This window comes from Loa loa, assembly GCF_000183805.2.
Source record: "Loa loa unplaced genomic scaffold supercont3.392, whole genome shotgun sequence".
Taxonomy (NCBI): domain Eukaryota; kingdom Metazoa; phylum Nematoda; class Chromadorea; order Rhabditida; family Onchocercidae; genus Loa; species Loa loa.
Window position 1 is genome coordinate 42,720 of NW_018108572.1, and position 12,707 is coordinate 55,426.

Below are 12,707 nucleotides of genomic sequence, written 5' to 3' on the forward strand. Positions count from 1 at the left end.
TTTTTTGACAACTGATAATTATGAGGATAATTAACAAAACTCTGACTAATTAATGTAACGAAGAAAGTATGGATGAAATCAAAATAGTTATTTGAAATGCACAATTATTTCAATAATAATACATAAGATTAATATACGATTAAACTTAATCACTTTGACATTATTATATCAGTCTAAGGACATGTCAAGAACTTTTTTATTTTGACCTTACACCGAAATGCGTTATGACATTTGTTTATAAAGGAGTAATATACTGTCAATTTAATTAGAACGAATTAAAATAAAGATTAAAAATGATGAAATTTATTATGATTTATATCATTGTAAGTTTTGGATGAAAAGAGAAACTTCTTAAAATTGATTTTGAAGTTTTAAAAAAACTTTTTTTTCTTGAGCAGTATATCGCATTAATCATGGGTTATTTTAGAACGGAAAACAGGTAATTTATAGTTTTCGTACTTATTTCTAATAGTTCATATCCAAACTGTTTTGGAGATGTTTAAAATAAATCAATGGAAATATTTTCCGAACAACAACTTACCGATATATACTTTCCGGTTATCTTAAATGAATGACAATCAAAACTGTCAATCAATACTGTATGGTCAGTTTGGCTACTAATTGATACACTTTTTACCAATATCAATTAATTTAGCATTGATAAGCTTGATAATAATGGACGATGACAAATGTGTCAATTATGGAGAAAAGAATTACTTATCATGAAATATGATCGAGAAATCTTGAAGCAACGTTAGCACATTAAGATTGAAAAGAAATAAAATGCATTTAGGATTCTTTGGAATAAAAAAAAAAAAGAATCTTACCTGCTAGATCGTACCTATCTTGCTTGTTAACTACCTGCAATACTAAGTAAATCAACGAAAAGTTTAACCAAACCAAACGATAGATTAAATGGAATATTGTAAGCGTAAAATACTTAAATAAATTTCTATGCAATCATTTTTGGCATTCTATTATCTTTGTTATAGTTGACATTATTCGAATTAAAAATTGAAGTTAAACATGGGATAATTTTGATGGTTGACATTATTTGAGTTAAAAAGTTTTAAAAAGAAAATCTATCGTGTTTAGCATTATTTGAGTTAAAAATTAAAGTCAAACAGGTTGACATTATTTGATTTAAATTAAAGTTTAATAAAGACAAATATGCTTACTACATTTATCATCTAACTAAATGAAATCATGAAATCCTCTTCAAATCATTCCTACAATTTCAATTTTATTCATGTTAAAGTTCTAGAAAAACCAATTCAATGTTGTTATATCAATTTAAATTTAAAAAAATTTATTCGCATCCTATTCCAATATCATTATATCTGTTCAATATTAGGAATTCTGATGACAATTTCGACTAAAGATGCGACATTTTGAACATACAAAGCATAAATTTTGTATACTATTTCAGTACCTATAAAGGATATTATAATGAAAAATCATAAATCATACACGATTATTAGAATTAATTCAATGTTCAAAGAATAAAGCAATTAAGATGATCCATATGAATATGTATTGATTGATCAGATGATACTATCAAAATATCAAGCTGAAATATGAATCTCAGTAACGGTAGCTAATATCTTCACAGTTTCATAAAGATGATAATTATTTCTTATATAACTGAATTTTAATCTGAAAATTTTAGAAATTCTTAATTAACATAATAAAGCTTATATGATGACATATATTATTACTACTACTACTATTACTATTAATAAGCATATCCTTCAGAATAACTCCTCATCATCTACGTTAATTTCTAAACTATTTTCCAATCATAAATCATTACTCTTAAACTTCAAAAGGAAATATTATTTTAAAATGCTGCAAAAAAAAGGAAAGAAAAAAAAGGAATAAAAATCTAATCAAATCTAGAAAATATGAAAGAAATGGATAAAAATTAAATGTTAAAATTGTTCATATCAATTTTAAATTTTTACAAACTGTTTTAAACAATTGTGAATCAATTTGCATAATATACTAAGTTAGTCTTTAAGTTAAAGAAAAAAAAACAATTTATCAATGTTTTCTTCATCAAACTGACAATACATTATCATGCAATATGTGATGAAGATATAGTTTATGAAAGGAACTAATTTTTGCTGATAAAATAAATCTTTGAAAGAATTAGCTTCTCGAAATATCACATCCTTCTCTTTTTACATTATTAATAGCAATTATAATAAGTGAAGTTCAATGAACTAGAATTGAAATTTGTATTTTACGTGTTTCAAATGAACATTTCATTAAATGAATGAATAAAAAGTAAAATCACAAATGAATGATATAAGTAAATATTTACCTCTTTCAAGCAAATCGTATTATCATGTAACTTGACCTGATAGTTTTATCATTACTTCTTATCATGATATGAATAAAAAGTTAAATGCATACAAAATTCTCAACATTTGGCTCTATAAAATTTTTGTATAAAAGTATCATTTGATGACCATTGATGACCACTGATGACCATTGCAGCAAACACTACATATATCAAATGAATATACATTAAAATAATGGAAAACATTTGATATTAATACTTGAAAAAAGGAAAAAGATGCAAAATTCCCGGGAGAATCGATATGTGAAAAAGAAGTCAACATAAGTCCTTTGACAATAACCACCATGATTACAATATTCAATCATCATTGAACAAAAAACAATCAAAACTCTCCACTTATAGGGGGTAATAACCGCCCTGTCATCTATCTATTAGATGACCAATCTACCTTCTCCACCATTTCCCTTTCCTAATTCGATCATGTTCTGTTACAGTAACCATCTTTCTTTTTTTGATAACAAAGGATGCATTTATTCTTTTTTCCATATCATACATACATCGGTAAATTGCATCTTCGACAATAACCACCATAATAACAATACTGAATAGATTTAGTATTATAGATGACCATTCTTCCCTCCTAATAAATCCAATGACCATCCTTTTGTTGTATTCCACGTGTGACATACAAATCCGATCAACTACAGAAGATTCAATGAAGCTAATTTATTGGATAGGTTAGTCGTCATTTATTCAATTTAATGATAGAAGAAGAATTGAAATGGGACATTGATAATACCACTGAGATGTCATCATTATGTGACAGTGTTGCTAAATTCTTAAAGATAATCAAACAAGATTATTATCATTTATTTTCTTTTCATTTTTTACAATTATAATTTTAATTATTGAATTATTATAAATGAATTAATTTTCCATAATGATTAACGTTTGTATAATTTTGTTGTATTAATTCAAAGAAATTTGACATTTTCAAAAATAGAAAGGAATTTATATACAAATATTTAAATTTAAATTATTATTTATTGAATGATAAGATATATTACTGATATATTCATTGTGTATTCATGGTTCGAGCTGTATAGTGATAACAAATAACAAATGTTTGTCTAAACTGTTCTCAATGAGTCATTTGTCATAGATGTCCCTTTATTTGTGACATATAAAATAAAGCATAAAATTCTATTACATATCGAAATGATAAATCAAATTGGTTTAGTAGTTATCATCAATATCATGAGACTACTTCTATGCTTCTAAAGTTAATATCATTTAAAATCATTTAGCGAAATGTTAGTGCTAAGATATAGATTAATCCTGATAAATTTAGAATTTTGTATTTCTATTTCAGAAATTTTGTTTCCAGAAATTTTATTTTAGAAATCACCATGTTTCAGGGATTTTATAGTGGATAGCCGTATTTTAGGCTCAATAATAGTAATAATAATGAATTTGAAAGAAAATAACAATTTGGTAACAATTATTGAAGGGAAACTGACCGATATCATCCGCGGTATCGCGAATTATTCGGGCATTTGCTATTAAAGATAACGTTTTTATTTCTTTACTCTTTATTTATTCCCAAATTTTATTTTTTTTTTAACATAGTGGAAAAAGTTATAAATTTGTATATCAAAAAAGGTAATTTTCTTAGTTTCAATATTTTTTATTTCATTGCTTTTGACAATTTAAATAATTAATTTTAAGGAAAAGAATTCCATTTGGAAAATTAAGCCTTAATTTTAGTCTCAAATGTTTTAATTTAGAACAAAACTGAAATAGCTATTACTCGAGTAGTTTCATTGCTAAAATGATAAAATGCAATATGGTATATCATAGATCAATATCAAATACAGCTTGCAGAAAAGATATGAACTAGAGAAAGTTAACGAAATTTATTTTTAATGAAAAAAAAAAGTGAAACAATTGTCATCTTTGCAGATTTGTACTGTATACGACGACAGATATTTGTATATTCAATTATGGCACGGAGCAAATTGTTAAATTATGAATCATTATAAGTCAAATTGTTAAAATTGTCACAGGCCAAATTGTCAAAAATTAAATGTAAATATGCAAAAAAAAAAAGGATACACTGATGGCGCTATTGCCTAAATGAAAATTTATTTTTTTTTTTGTTTTTCATTTCGTTTTACCAAATTTTGAAGAAAATTTAACAATGAATCAAAAACAAAAAACAAAAATTTATGCGAAAAGTAACAAACAAAAGGAAGAAAAAGATTTGTTTTTCATTTCGTTTTACCAAATTTTGAGGGAAATTTAACAATGAATCAAAAACAAAAAACAAAAATTTGTGCGAAAAGTAACAAACAGAAGGAAGAAAAAGTTTTTCTAAAGGAAGTAGCGTATGGGATTATTTCACTGTTCATTATCATTGTCTTCCTATTTTTTATCCCTCGCTTTAATTAAAAACAAATGTTAATTAATGAGTGATTAAAAGGGAGAAACAATTCATAATAACTATTGTTTATTTCAAATTTAATTTCCATCAGTTTCTTTTTTTTTTGTTTCACTTCCCTCTTTTTTTTCAAATTTCTGGCAAAAAAAAGGGAAGTGACACAAAAAAAGTTATTGGAAATTAAATTCCAAACAAGCAACAGTTATGGATTTCTCTTCTTTTAATCATTAATTAATTAGCATTGTAAAACAGTGCCATCTCACCCTATTCTACCACCATCATTTAATCATCTATTGATATGTATTGATCTTAATCAATGTAACTTTATCAGTATTCTAATATAACCTAAGCTTATCCTATTATTTGTTATCATTTTTTAACGAATCACCTTAAAAATTAACATTGGAATACTTTGGATGACTTCTATGCTAACAATTTTCTTATTATTATATTTTCATTGCCTTCTCTTATAAGTCTAAACATCGGATCGATTGCTTAATATATTGCTATTTTATTTCTGCATTTTATCAATTTTTGAAAATTATCGCCCATTTGATGTTTGTTGAAAAAGAATAGCAATAAATTAAGTTCAAAAGAAAAAACAATTACTTTTCTATCAAATCCAAAAGTTTCACAAATTTGACAAATATTCCTCATCATCCCAGTAGCAATTAATTCATTAAGTATAATTAATCATCGATTTTATCTATCAACATTTTGGATTCGCAAATAGTAGCGTAAAAATTGAAATAAATTTAAATTTTAACAACGATCGCATTATATGTTTCGTCTTTTGCAACCTTGCCTTAAATGATTTGATCAATTCTTTTCAAATTAATTAAAGTCTTTTTTCTTCTTTCTTTTCCAATTTTTAGTCTTTTTTCCTCACTGATATTACTTCATGGTTTTTTTTCTTATTGATAAATTGATATTACTAAATTTACAGTACTCCCACCTAAACTGGATTCATTAACTGATATACTCATGCCTAGCTATTATTTACACCCTATTATTTACACCTGTATATTCAACATTAAGGAACAAATATTTCACAATTTTCCAAATGATTCATTGACATTTGAATTACTCATTCGGACAGTATTGGTTGACTAATTTACCAATAATTCCTTTCCCAGAGTTTTGTTGGTGATTGTAGCACATTTTTTGTAATCATAAATGAAATGATAACACTTAAATAATCTATGCGGGAATGTGCTCGTGGATGTAGGTGTAGGTGTGGGTGTGCAGGAGACCAAAAATCAAAGATTAATTACATTAAAACAAATTGAATATTTCTTACCTCAATGCAATATAGGTACATGCCAACAAAACTATCATTAAAAGTTACATTAATCACCATTGCTCAATAAATTATTGGAAACATTACAGGGATCAAAAGTGATGTAAAATAATACTTGTACCTTAGAGAATGGCGCAAAGTTCTCGTATTTCCGAGATTGGTATAAGGTGTTCGTATTCTTCGAGATTGGTGAATAGAATCTATTAGAGCATTAAAATTAGTGAATAGAACCAATTACGATTACTTTAAGGATTGTCATCTGTTCGATACACTAACTTTCATCGCTTGTAACAGGAATCACTTTAAAATGGACTGTCTCCGTGCAATTTTTCTACAGCCACTGAATCTGTTTCAATTTATATTTTATTGAAATTAGACTAACTTGCTAAACTGACCAAAATTTCTGCAAATTCAAATCTCGCTGCTAGCGGGCTTTCCGGTAATTTATTTATAATCCAAATTCCAAGAGACCTGAGACTTTTGCCCTTTTTCTCTTGACAATCCGTTAATCCCATGTTCTTTTTCAAATCCCATCTATCTCTCACCAACTATTTGTTAATTTCTATCCCATTACTATTGGGAGTTTCTACATCATACTAATCTTTCGTTTCTCCTGAAATACACACTATTTCGTGCTATGTACAAATTACTGGCATTTTCCTGTTCCTTTTTAGTAATTAAATTCCTTGTGTTGGTTGATTTCATTTCCATTTCCATTTCGGATTTTACGAATTTTTGCATTCACTTCTATAAGAATTATAAAATTTTAAGCCTTAGTTCAGCTGATTTGAATTCCAATCGCATGCTTCTAAATTTCTGTTTAAATTAATTTGAATGAAATTTCAGCTTCAAAGAACTCCAGGCTTTTACCTGTTTTAATTCCAATTCTTATCTCTTCAAACTCCAATTTCAAATTTGTATAATTTAAATATGAGCTTTAATTTCGAATCCAGTTTTATTCTTCTAAAGTTGGATTTTATTTAAGTTTATTCAACCACCGAACTTATATGGGATTTCCACTTCAGGTTTGTTTCTTACAATCTCCGCTTCATATTTTTGTTATATTATTGAAAATTAATTTTAGAAAATTCATTTCTTCTTGCAGGATAAAACGTATGGATGGGATGAATTCTGATTTGGAACAGCATTATGGACGTTTGCGGCGATTCTTTTTCGGTGATGAGCCGTGGAAAATAGCTGCAAAAGATTCAGATATCGAAAAACTTTTCCGGAAGTTCTTTTCCAAATTACAAGTTAAACTTCAAAGGTTCAACTTTCTCACTTATTTATCTTTTTTCAAAAAATTTTTCTTTTAGACTTATGTTTTTTTTCTATGAATTCTACTTCATTGTATAATTTAGCCTTCTGAGTTCGAGTGATGACGATTTTATGGATCCTCCAAACTGTATGGATGATATTGTCAAAAATTTTTGATTTGTATTTCTCAATTAATGATGACAAAATTTTGCAAATATGCTAATATGTCAAAAATGCTTATTTCCGTATTATTCAAGCTTTCAAGTAGTCATCATTGCAGAATTATGTAATATCATTTTTTTACAATCATTAGTGATATTACAAATTGTCACAACCGGCATTTCAAACTTTCCATCATTATCGTGAAATCATTGTTTTGTTTTGATCAGTTTAGTTTTTCATGATATCTCATCAGTTATACTCTTGCATTAGCATGTAATCTGATTACTACAGTCACTTATCATATTAGCAGGAGGAAGGAACACAACCATCAGGAGGAGGAAGATGTCATCGCATCATCGAGTGTCACTGCATCATCGAGTAATATGCTAGATATCCCGGACAGCTCCAAATTCTTGCGCCATCATACGACTCGTTTAGCTGTGGATATTCGGGAAAAAGATGACCTTGAATTGAGAGAAGTACGTTATTTGTGTATTGTTTATTTTTGAAACATTTATCGAGTTCCAACTTAATATTGGTGCAGAAACTAAAAAAAAAATTCTAATATTCACTTTTCGTGCTTACTTCGATTAGTTTTAAGTTCCTTCTTAGCCTTTTCTTTCCATCTGTGCTGAATTTTCTTGGTTGTCGAACTTAACTCATTTTGTTGATTTTGTCGTCGTTGTTCGGATCATTTTTTGGTAATTTCAATCATGGAAGTAGTATTAGTACAAGTCATGGATTTACCTAGGTTATATATATTTCAGGTTCCGGAACACGTCTTGTCCGAATATACTTTTGCCCTTTCATCGTTTATTGCTTACGAGAATCGAATGAAATTCAATCAGTTACGACAATTGCGTATTGCTCAAAAAAACTTGCCCATTGCGGAAAAACGTGACGAAATTTTGGAAACACTCCAAAATGTTAAATTTTGATAGTAATTCCTCATTTAATGGTGTAGGAGAATTGAAATGAAAGCATTAACTTTGATATCCAAATTAATGAAATCAATGAATGACACTTTCATTTGTTTGATTCAGTTACTTGGAATCGGAAATTATCTTACTGCCATTAAAATTAAAATAACTTGTTTTTGGTGATTTATCCATTTTGCACGGATTAAAAAACGCTTGTTGCAGGTAAAAGTTCTCCTTATTGCTGGTGATACAGGTTGTGGCAAAAGTACTCAGGTATATTTTTTTATACAGAGGCAGAAGTTTTTTTCGAAGCAATATCAAATTCTTTGATTCAATTTCAAAAAGTTGAACGGTTTTCAGGTTCCACAGTATCTTCTGGATGCAGATTACGATCGTATCGCGTGTACGCAACCACGTCGCATTGCAGCAATAGCTCTTGCTCGGCGAGTTGCCTATGAAACGTTGAATGAATATGGAAGTAAGATCGCTTATCAAATAAGGTTCGAAAAGACGCGTACTTTAAAACTCGGCTGTTATTTGTAACCGAAGGACTACTTCTAAGGCAGCTGCAGTCTGATCCGGAACTCAGTCAATATAATGTATGAAATCATTTGTTTTGATCTCTTTTTCAGTTTTGCTTTACGCGTTCTTCTCGATTTCAGGTTACAGGAACAATAACGCTGACAGTAAAACGTATGTCAGTCTTCAAACCAATGCTGAGTGTATTAACTGAACTGTTAGTGAGAAGCGGTGACCAACCAGTGATTACTAATGACCATTCATTCCTAACTATGTGTCTGTAAATAAGAGTTTGCATGTTTTGCTTAGAGAAGCTTGTTTACCATTCCATTACGTTACATTTTAGGTCATTATATTGGATGAAATCCATGAACGTAATTTATCCGGTGATTTCTTGTTAGGACTACTTCGCAACTTGGTACGAAGGCGGGATGATTTGAAACTAATTTTAATGAGTGCTACCATCAATCTGGAATTGTTTCAGAATTATTTCGAAAATGCTCCAGTTATCAAGGTGTCTTTTTGAACGATTTAAAGTGTTTCTAAAAGTTTTCTCTCATAAGGATTTTCAAATGATGAATGACTGTTTTATTGAAATTTCTTTACAATTTCTACTACCCAGTTTATATTTGTCATGTATTATGTTGTGCAAATTCATCGTATTCTCCAACCGAAATTTCTATACCTGGAAAACAATCAGTTACTTTAGGTAGCCGGACGCCTTTATCCCATTGAGCTACGATATATGCCAATAAAAGAGCATGACCAGTACGAATCGGAAAAGAAGAAAACAAAAATTGATCCGGCACCATATCTTAATGTGAGTTATACATTCACATTTGAAGAACAAATCTGTTCATTCGTACACGCTGCATCTTGAGAAAACGAGAGATAACATCGGGTAAATTCAAGGATGTAACACTTTCTGGGAGATGTTTGTGGTACCATTCAGCAGTCATTTTTTTTTCAAAATCCACCAGTTAGGCTATTCTTCTCTACCACTTTAGTACCGTAAAAGAAAATTTTTTTTTTTTCAATTTCAAATGAGTTTTTTTTTGATTAGAAAGTATAACACAACCCCAGTAATAATCCTTGGTACATTTAGATCCTTCAAATGATCGATGCAAAAGTTGATAGTAATGAAAGAGGTGACGTTTTGATATTCTTGAATGGTGTCTCAGAAATATCAACGGTTGCGGAAGCCTTAAAAGTCTATGCGGAAACATCGAAGAAATGGATTATTCTGACGCTGCACAGGTAAGATTCTCGAGTTTTCTTTTTTCGCCTTTTGTGACATTTAAGTAACTAAACAGTAATTATATAAAATCTGGAAAATTGTAGGAAAATTTAGTCGGACTTCGCATTTCATATTTTTTGCTAAATAACACAACTTTATACATTCAGCACCTTATCAACAGAAGAACAGGACAAAGTGTTCGATATAGCGCCATTAGGAATTCGAAAATGCATATTAAGTACCAATATCGCAGAAACATCTGTTACTATCGACCGGGTAATGTTGTTTATATTTTCCCTCTTTTTTTTGCGAATGTAATGCTGTTTATAAAAAAAGCAATGACTTTTTTTCTCCAGATCCGATTTGTTATTGATTCCGGAAAGGTGAATCTGGTAAAATTTGATTCAAAAACAGGGATGCATTCACTTCGAGAATACTGGACTTCTCAGGCGTCCGCCGACCAGCGGAAAGGTATCATAATTTTGAATTAAATGAAATGGAAGGAATATATTTTGAAATGGGGGGAAGCGGGATTAAATTTGCAATGACAGAAAAGGAATTCATTCTATAAGCTTTGACGCATTTCTTTGGCCTAGAGCTCTAGAAATCAAAAAAGTTTCCAGTGAAAATGTTAACGTTTCAAAGGCAACCTAAGCCAGGCAAGGAAAGTAATGCTTTTGCTGCATTTTCAGGTCGTGCAGGTAGAACCGGTCCAGGTATATGTTACAGGCTTTATTCCCAGCAACATTTTGATAAAATGGATCCGTTTACAGTTTCTGAAATTAACAGAGTTTCGTTGGAATCACTTGCTATGCAAATCGTAAATATGAATCTCGGAAGTGAGTAGTTTTATGCTGAATAGATTATGGCGACACCAACTTATTTTGCAAACACTTAACAAATTATTAGATAAAACTGGATGTCTAAGTTCCAGATAAATTTGGGAACTGTTGTATAAAAAAGCATTTTACCATATTATAAGTTCATATTTTATTCCATTTCAGTTTCACCACTTGAATTTCCATTTATTGAAAAGCCGAATATGGGTGAGTTAGAAGAAGCAGTGGAAAGCTTATGGAGGCAGGGAATATTGGAAGCTGGCAATACGAAAGTTTTAACATCTTTAGGCAAGATAATAGCGAATATTCCAGTGGAAATTCCAGTTGCAAAAGTTTGTTTTAAATGTATATCTCAGTGTGTGTCCAAGCGGAAAATAAGTAGTTAGGATATGGAATGAGTAGCTTGCAAATGCACTTTTAAGCTACTCTTTATTCATTTTTCGGCTACTTTTTTTTCTATGGTAAATTATCATTTTGAACACTTTCCAAGTCTTGTTTATCATTAATTTTTGAGGTTTTAATATACGGTTGTGTTTTCGAACAAGTCGAGCCATCGTTAACAATTGCTGCTAGTTTAGCAACTAGTTCACCTTTCACCAATCGATCGTTTCGGGAACCGGATATATTGGACCGAAGGAAAAATATTATGTCTGATAGCGGTGATCCGTTTGCATTGATTAATGCATATCGGTGAGTTCTAAGTAAATCGATAATATTATATAATTATATAAAGATAATCTTCAGTCCTAATTCTATCGAAGTTCTCTATAGATATTCCACTTCCATCTTTCTTTTTATTTTTATATTTTTGTTTTTTGTATTGTTTTAAAATGAACATTGCTAGCGTTGTACTGGGAACATTTACGCTAGTAAATGTGGAAACCGAGAAAAGCTTACTACTATTAATGCTTCTGAATCATAATAGCAGATACAAAACGGGGTGGGAGCATAAACTGAAGTGTTTCGATATAGCGCAGTTCTTTTTCTTTATATTATTTGTTTCATGTTTATATTCTTCAATGAACACAATATTTTTGGGATACAAAGCATTTACAAAATAGTTTCTTGAAGATTCACTGATAGAAATGCGATATTTTATGCTGTGGATCAATATTAATATTTTTTATTACAATATTAATATTTTTTATTACTATTAATATTTTTTAAATATTTTAGTACGACTCCATGAAGATTTTTTATATTCGTTGTCGAACTTTTTAGAGAATTTGTGGAAGTGCAAGCTGAACGTGACGATATACGTCGATGGGGTCGAGAAAAGGGAATCGATATTCAACGCATGTATGAAATCAGGCGGGAGTTTAAAAACGACAATTTTTACTAATAAACATTCTTCTATGGTTATTTACGGTAACAACGAATTATTCTCATCTCTCGACTTTTTATTTCCAAAAAACTTATAACTAAGTCATGACGAGATAAAGCAAAGCGATTTGATGATTTGCATGGTTAATTCCTCTTAATCGATTGATTTTTCTACGTTTGAGATGTTTGAAAATGAAAATCGTATCAATGACAGTTACAATTTTAGGCAGTTACGACGCCAGTTCAAAGACCTTTTAGAACACAGCGGTATCCTGGAAGCAAAAAGTGATGCAGACAGCCGTGAACGCCGTATCAATGCTGGTGATAGAAAGCGTCTCAATGAACTGAAGAAAGACGCTCGGTTCATTTACCAACAATAAAAAAAAAAAAAAAAAAAAAAAAATT

At 29.6% G+C, this 12,707-nt stretch overlaps 1 protein-coding gene across 1 annotated transcript in view; it reads left to right on the plus strand.

Moving 5' to 3' along the window:
- Nucleotides 1–7,035: 7,035 nt before the first annotated feature.
- LOAG_08399 (ATP-dependent helicase) overlaps nucleotides 7,036–12,707 on the plus strand; it is a gene marked incomplete at its 3' end in the record, with an annotated part of 5,986 nt that continues 314 nt past the window's right edge. Inside the window, exons 1-17 of the mRNA XM_020447690.1 lie at nucleotides 7,036–7,070; nucleotides 7,151–7,279; nucleotides 7,775–7,943; nucleotides 8,232–8,390; nucleotides 8,607–8,657; nucleotides 8,745–8,862; nucleotides 9,047–9,081; nucleotides 9,250–9,417; nucleotides 9,613–9,723; nucleotides 10,009–10,160; nucleotides 10,308–10,416; nucleotides 10,497–10,611; nucleotides 10,833–10,979; nucleotides 11,145–11,311; nucleotides 11,494–11,669; nucleotides 12,201–12,278; nucleotides 12,529–12,663. Coding sequence (XP_020302109.1) covers nucleotides 7,161–7,279; nucleotides 7,775–7,943; nucleotides 8,232–8,390; nucleotides 8,607–8,657; nucleotides 8,745–8,862; nucleotides 9,047–9,081; nucleotides 9,250–9,417; nucleotides 9,613–9,723; nucleotides 10,009–10,160; nucleotides 10,308–10,416; nucleotides 10,497–10,611; nucleotides 10,833–10,979; nucleotides 11,145–11,311; nucleotides 11,494–11,669; nucleotides 12,201–12,278; nucleotides 12,529–12,663 — 2,009 coding nt within the window. The 5' untranslated portion in view covers nucleotides 7,036–7,070; nucleotides 7,151–7,160. The remainder of the gene's footprint in view (nucleotides 7,071–7,150; nucleotides 7,280–7,774; nucleotides 7,944–8,231; nucleotides 8,391–8,606; nucleotides 8,658–8,744; nucleotides 8,863–9,046; nucleotides 9,082–9,249; nucleotides 9,418–9,612; nucleotides 9,724–10,008; nucleotides 10,161–10,307; nucleotides 10,417–10,496; nucleotides 10,612–10,832; nucleotides 10,980–11,144; nucleotides 11,312–11,493; nucleotides 11,670–12,200; nucleotides 12,279–12,528; nucleotides 12,664–12,707) is intronic.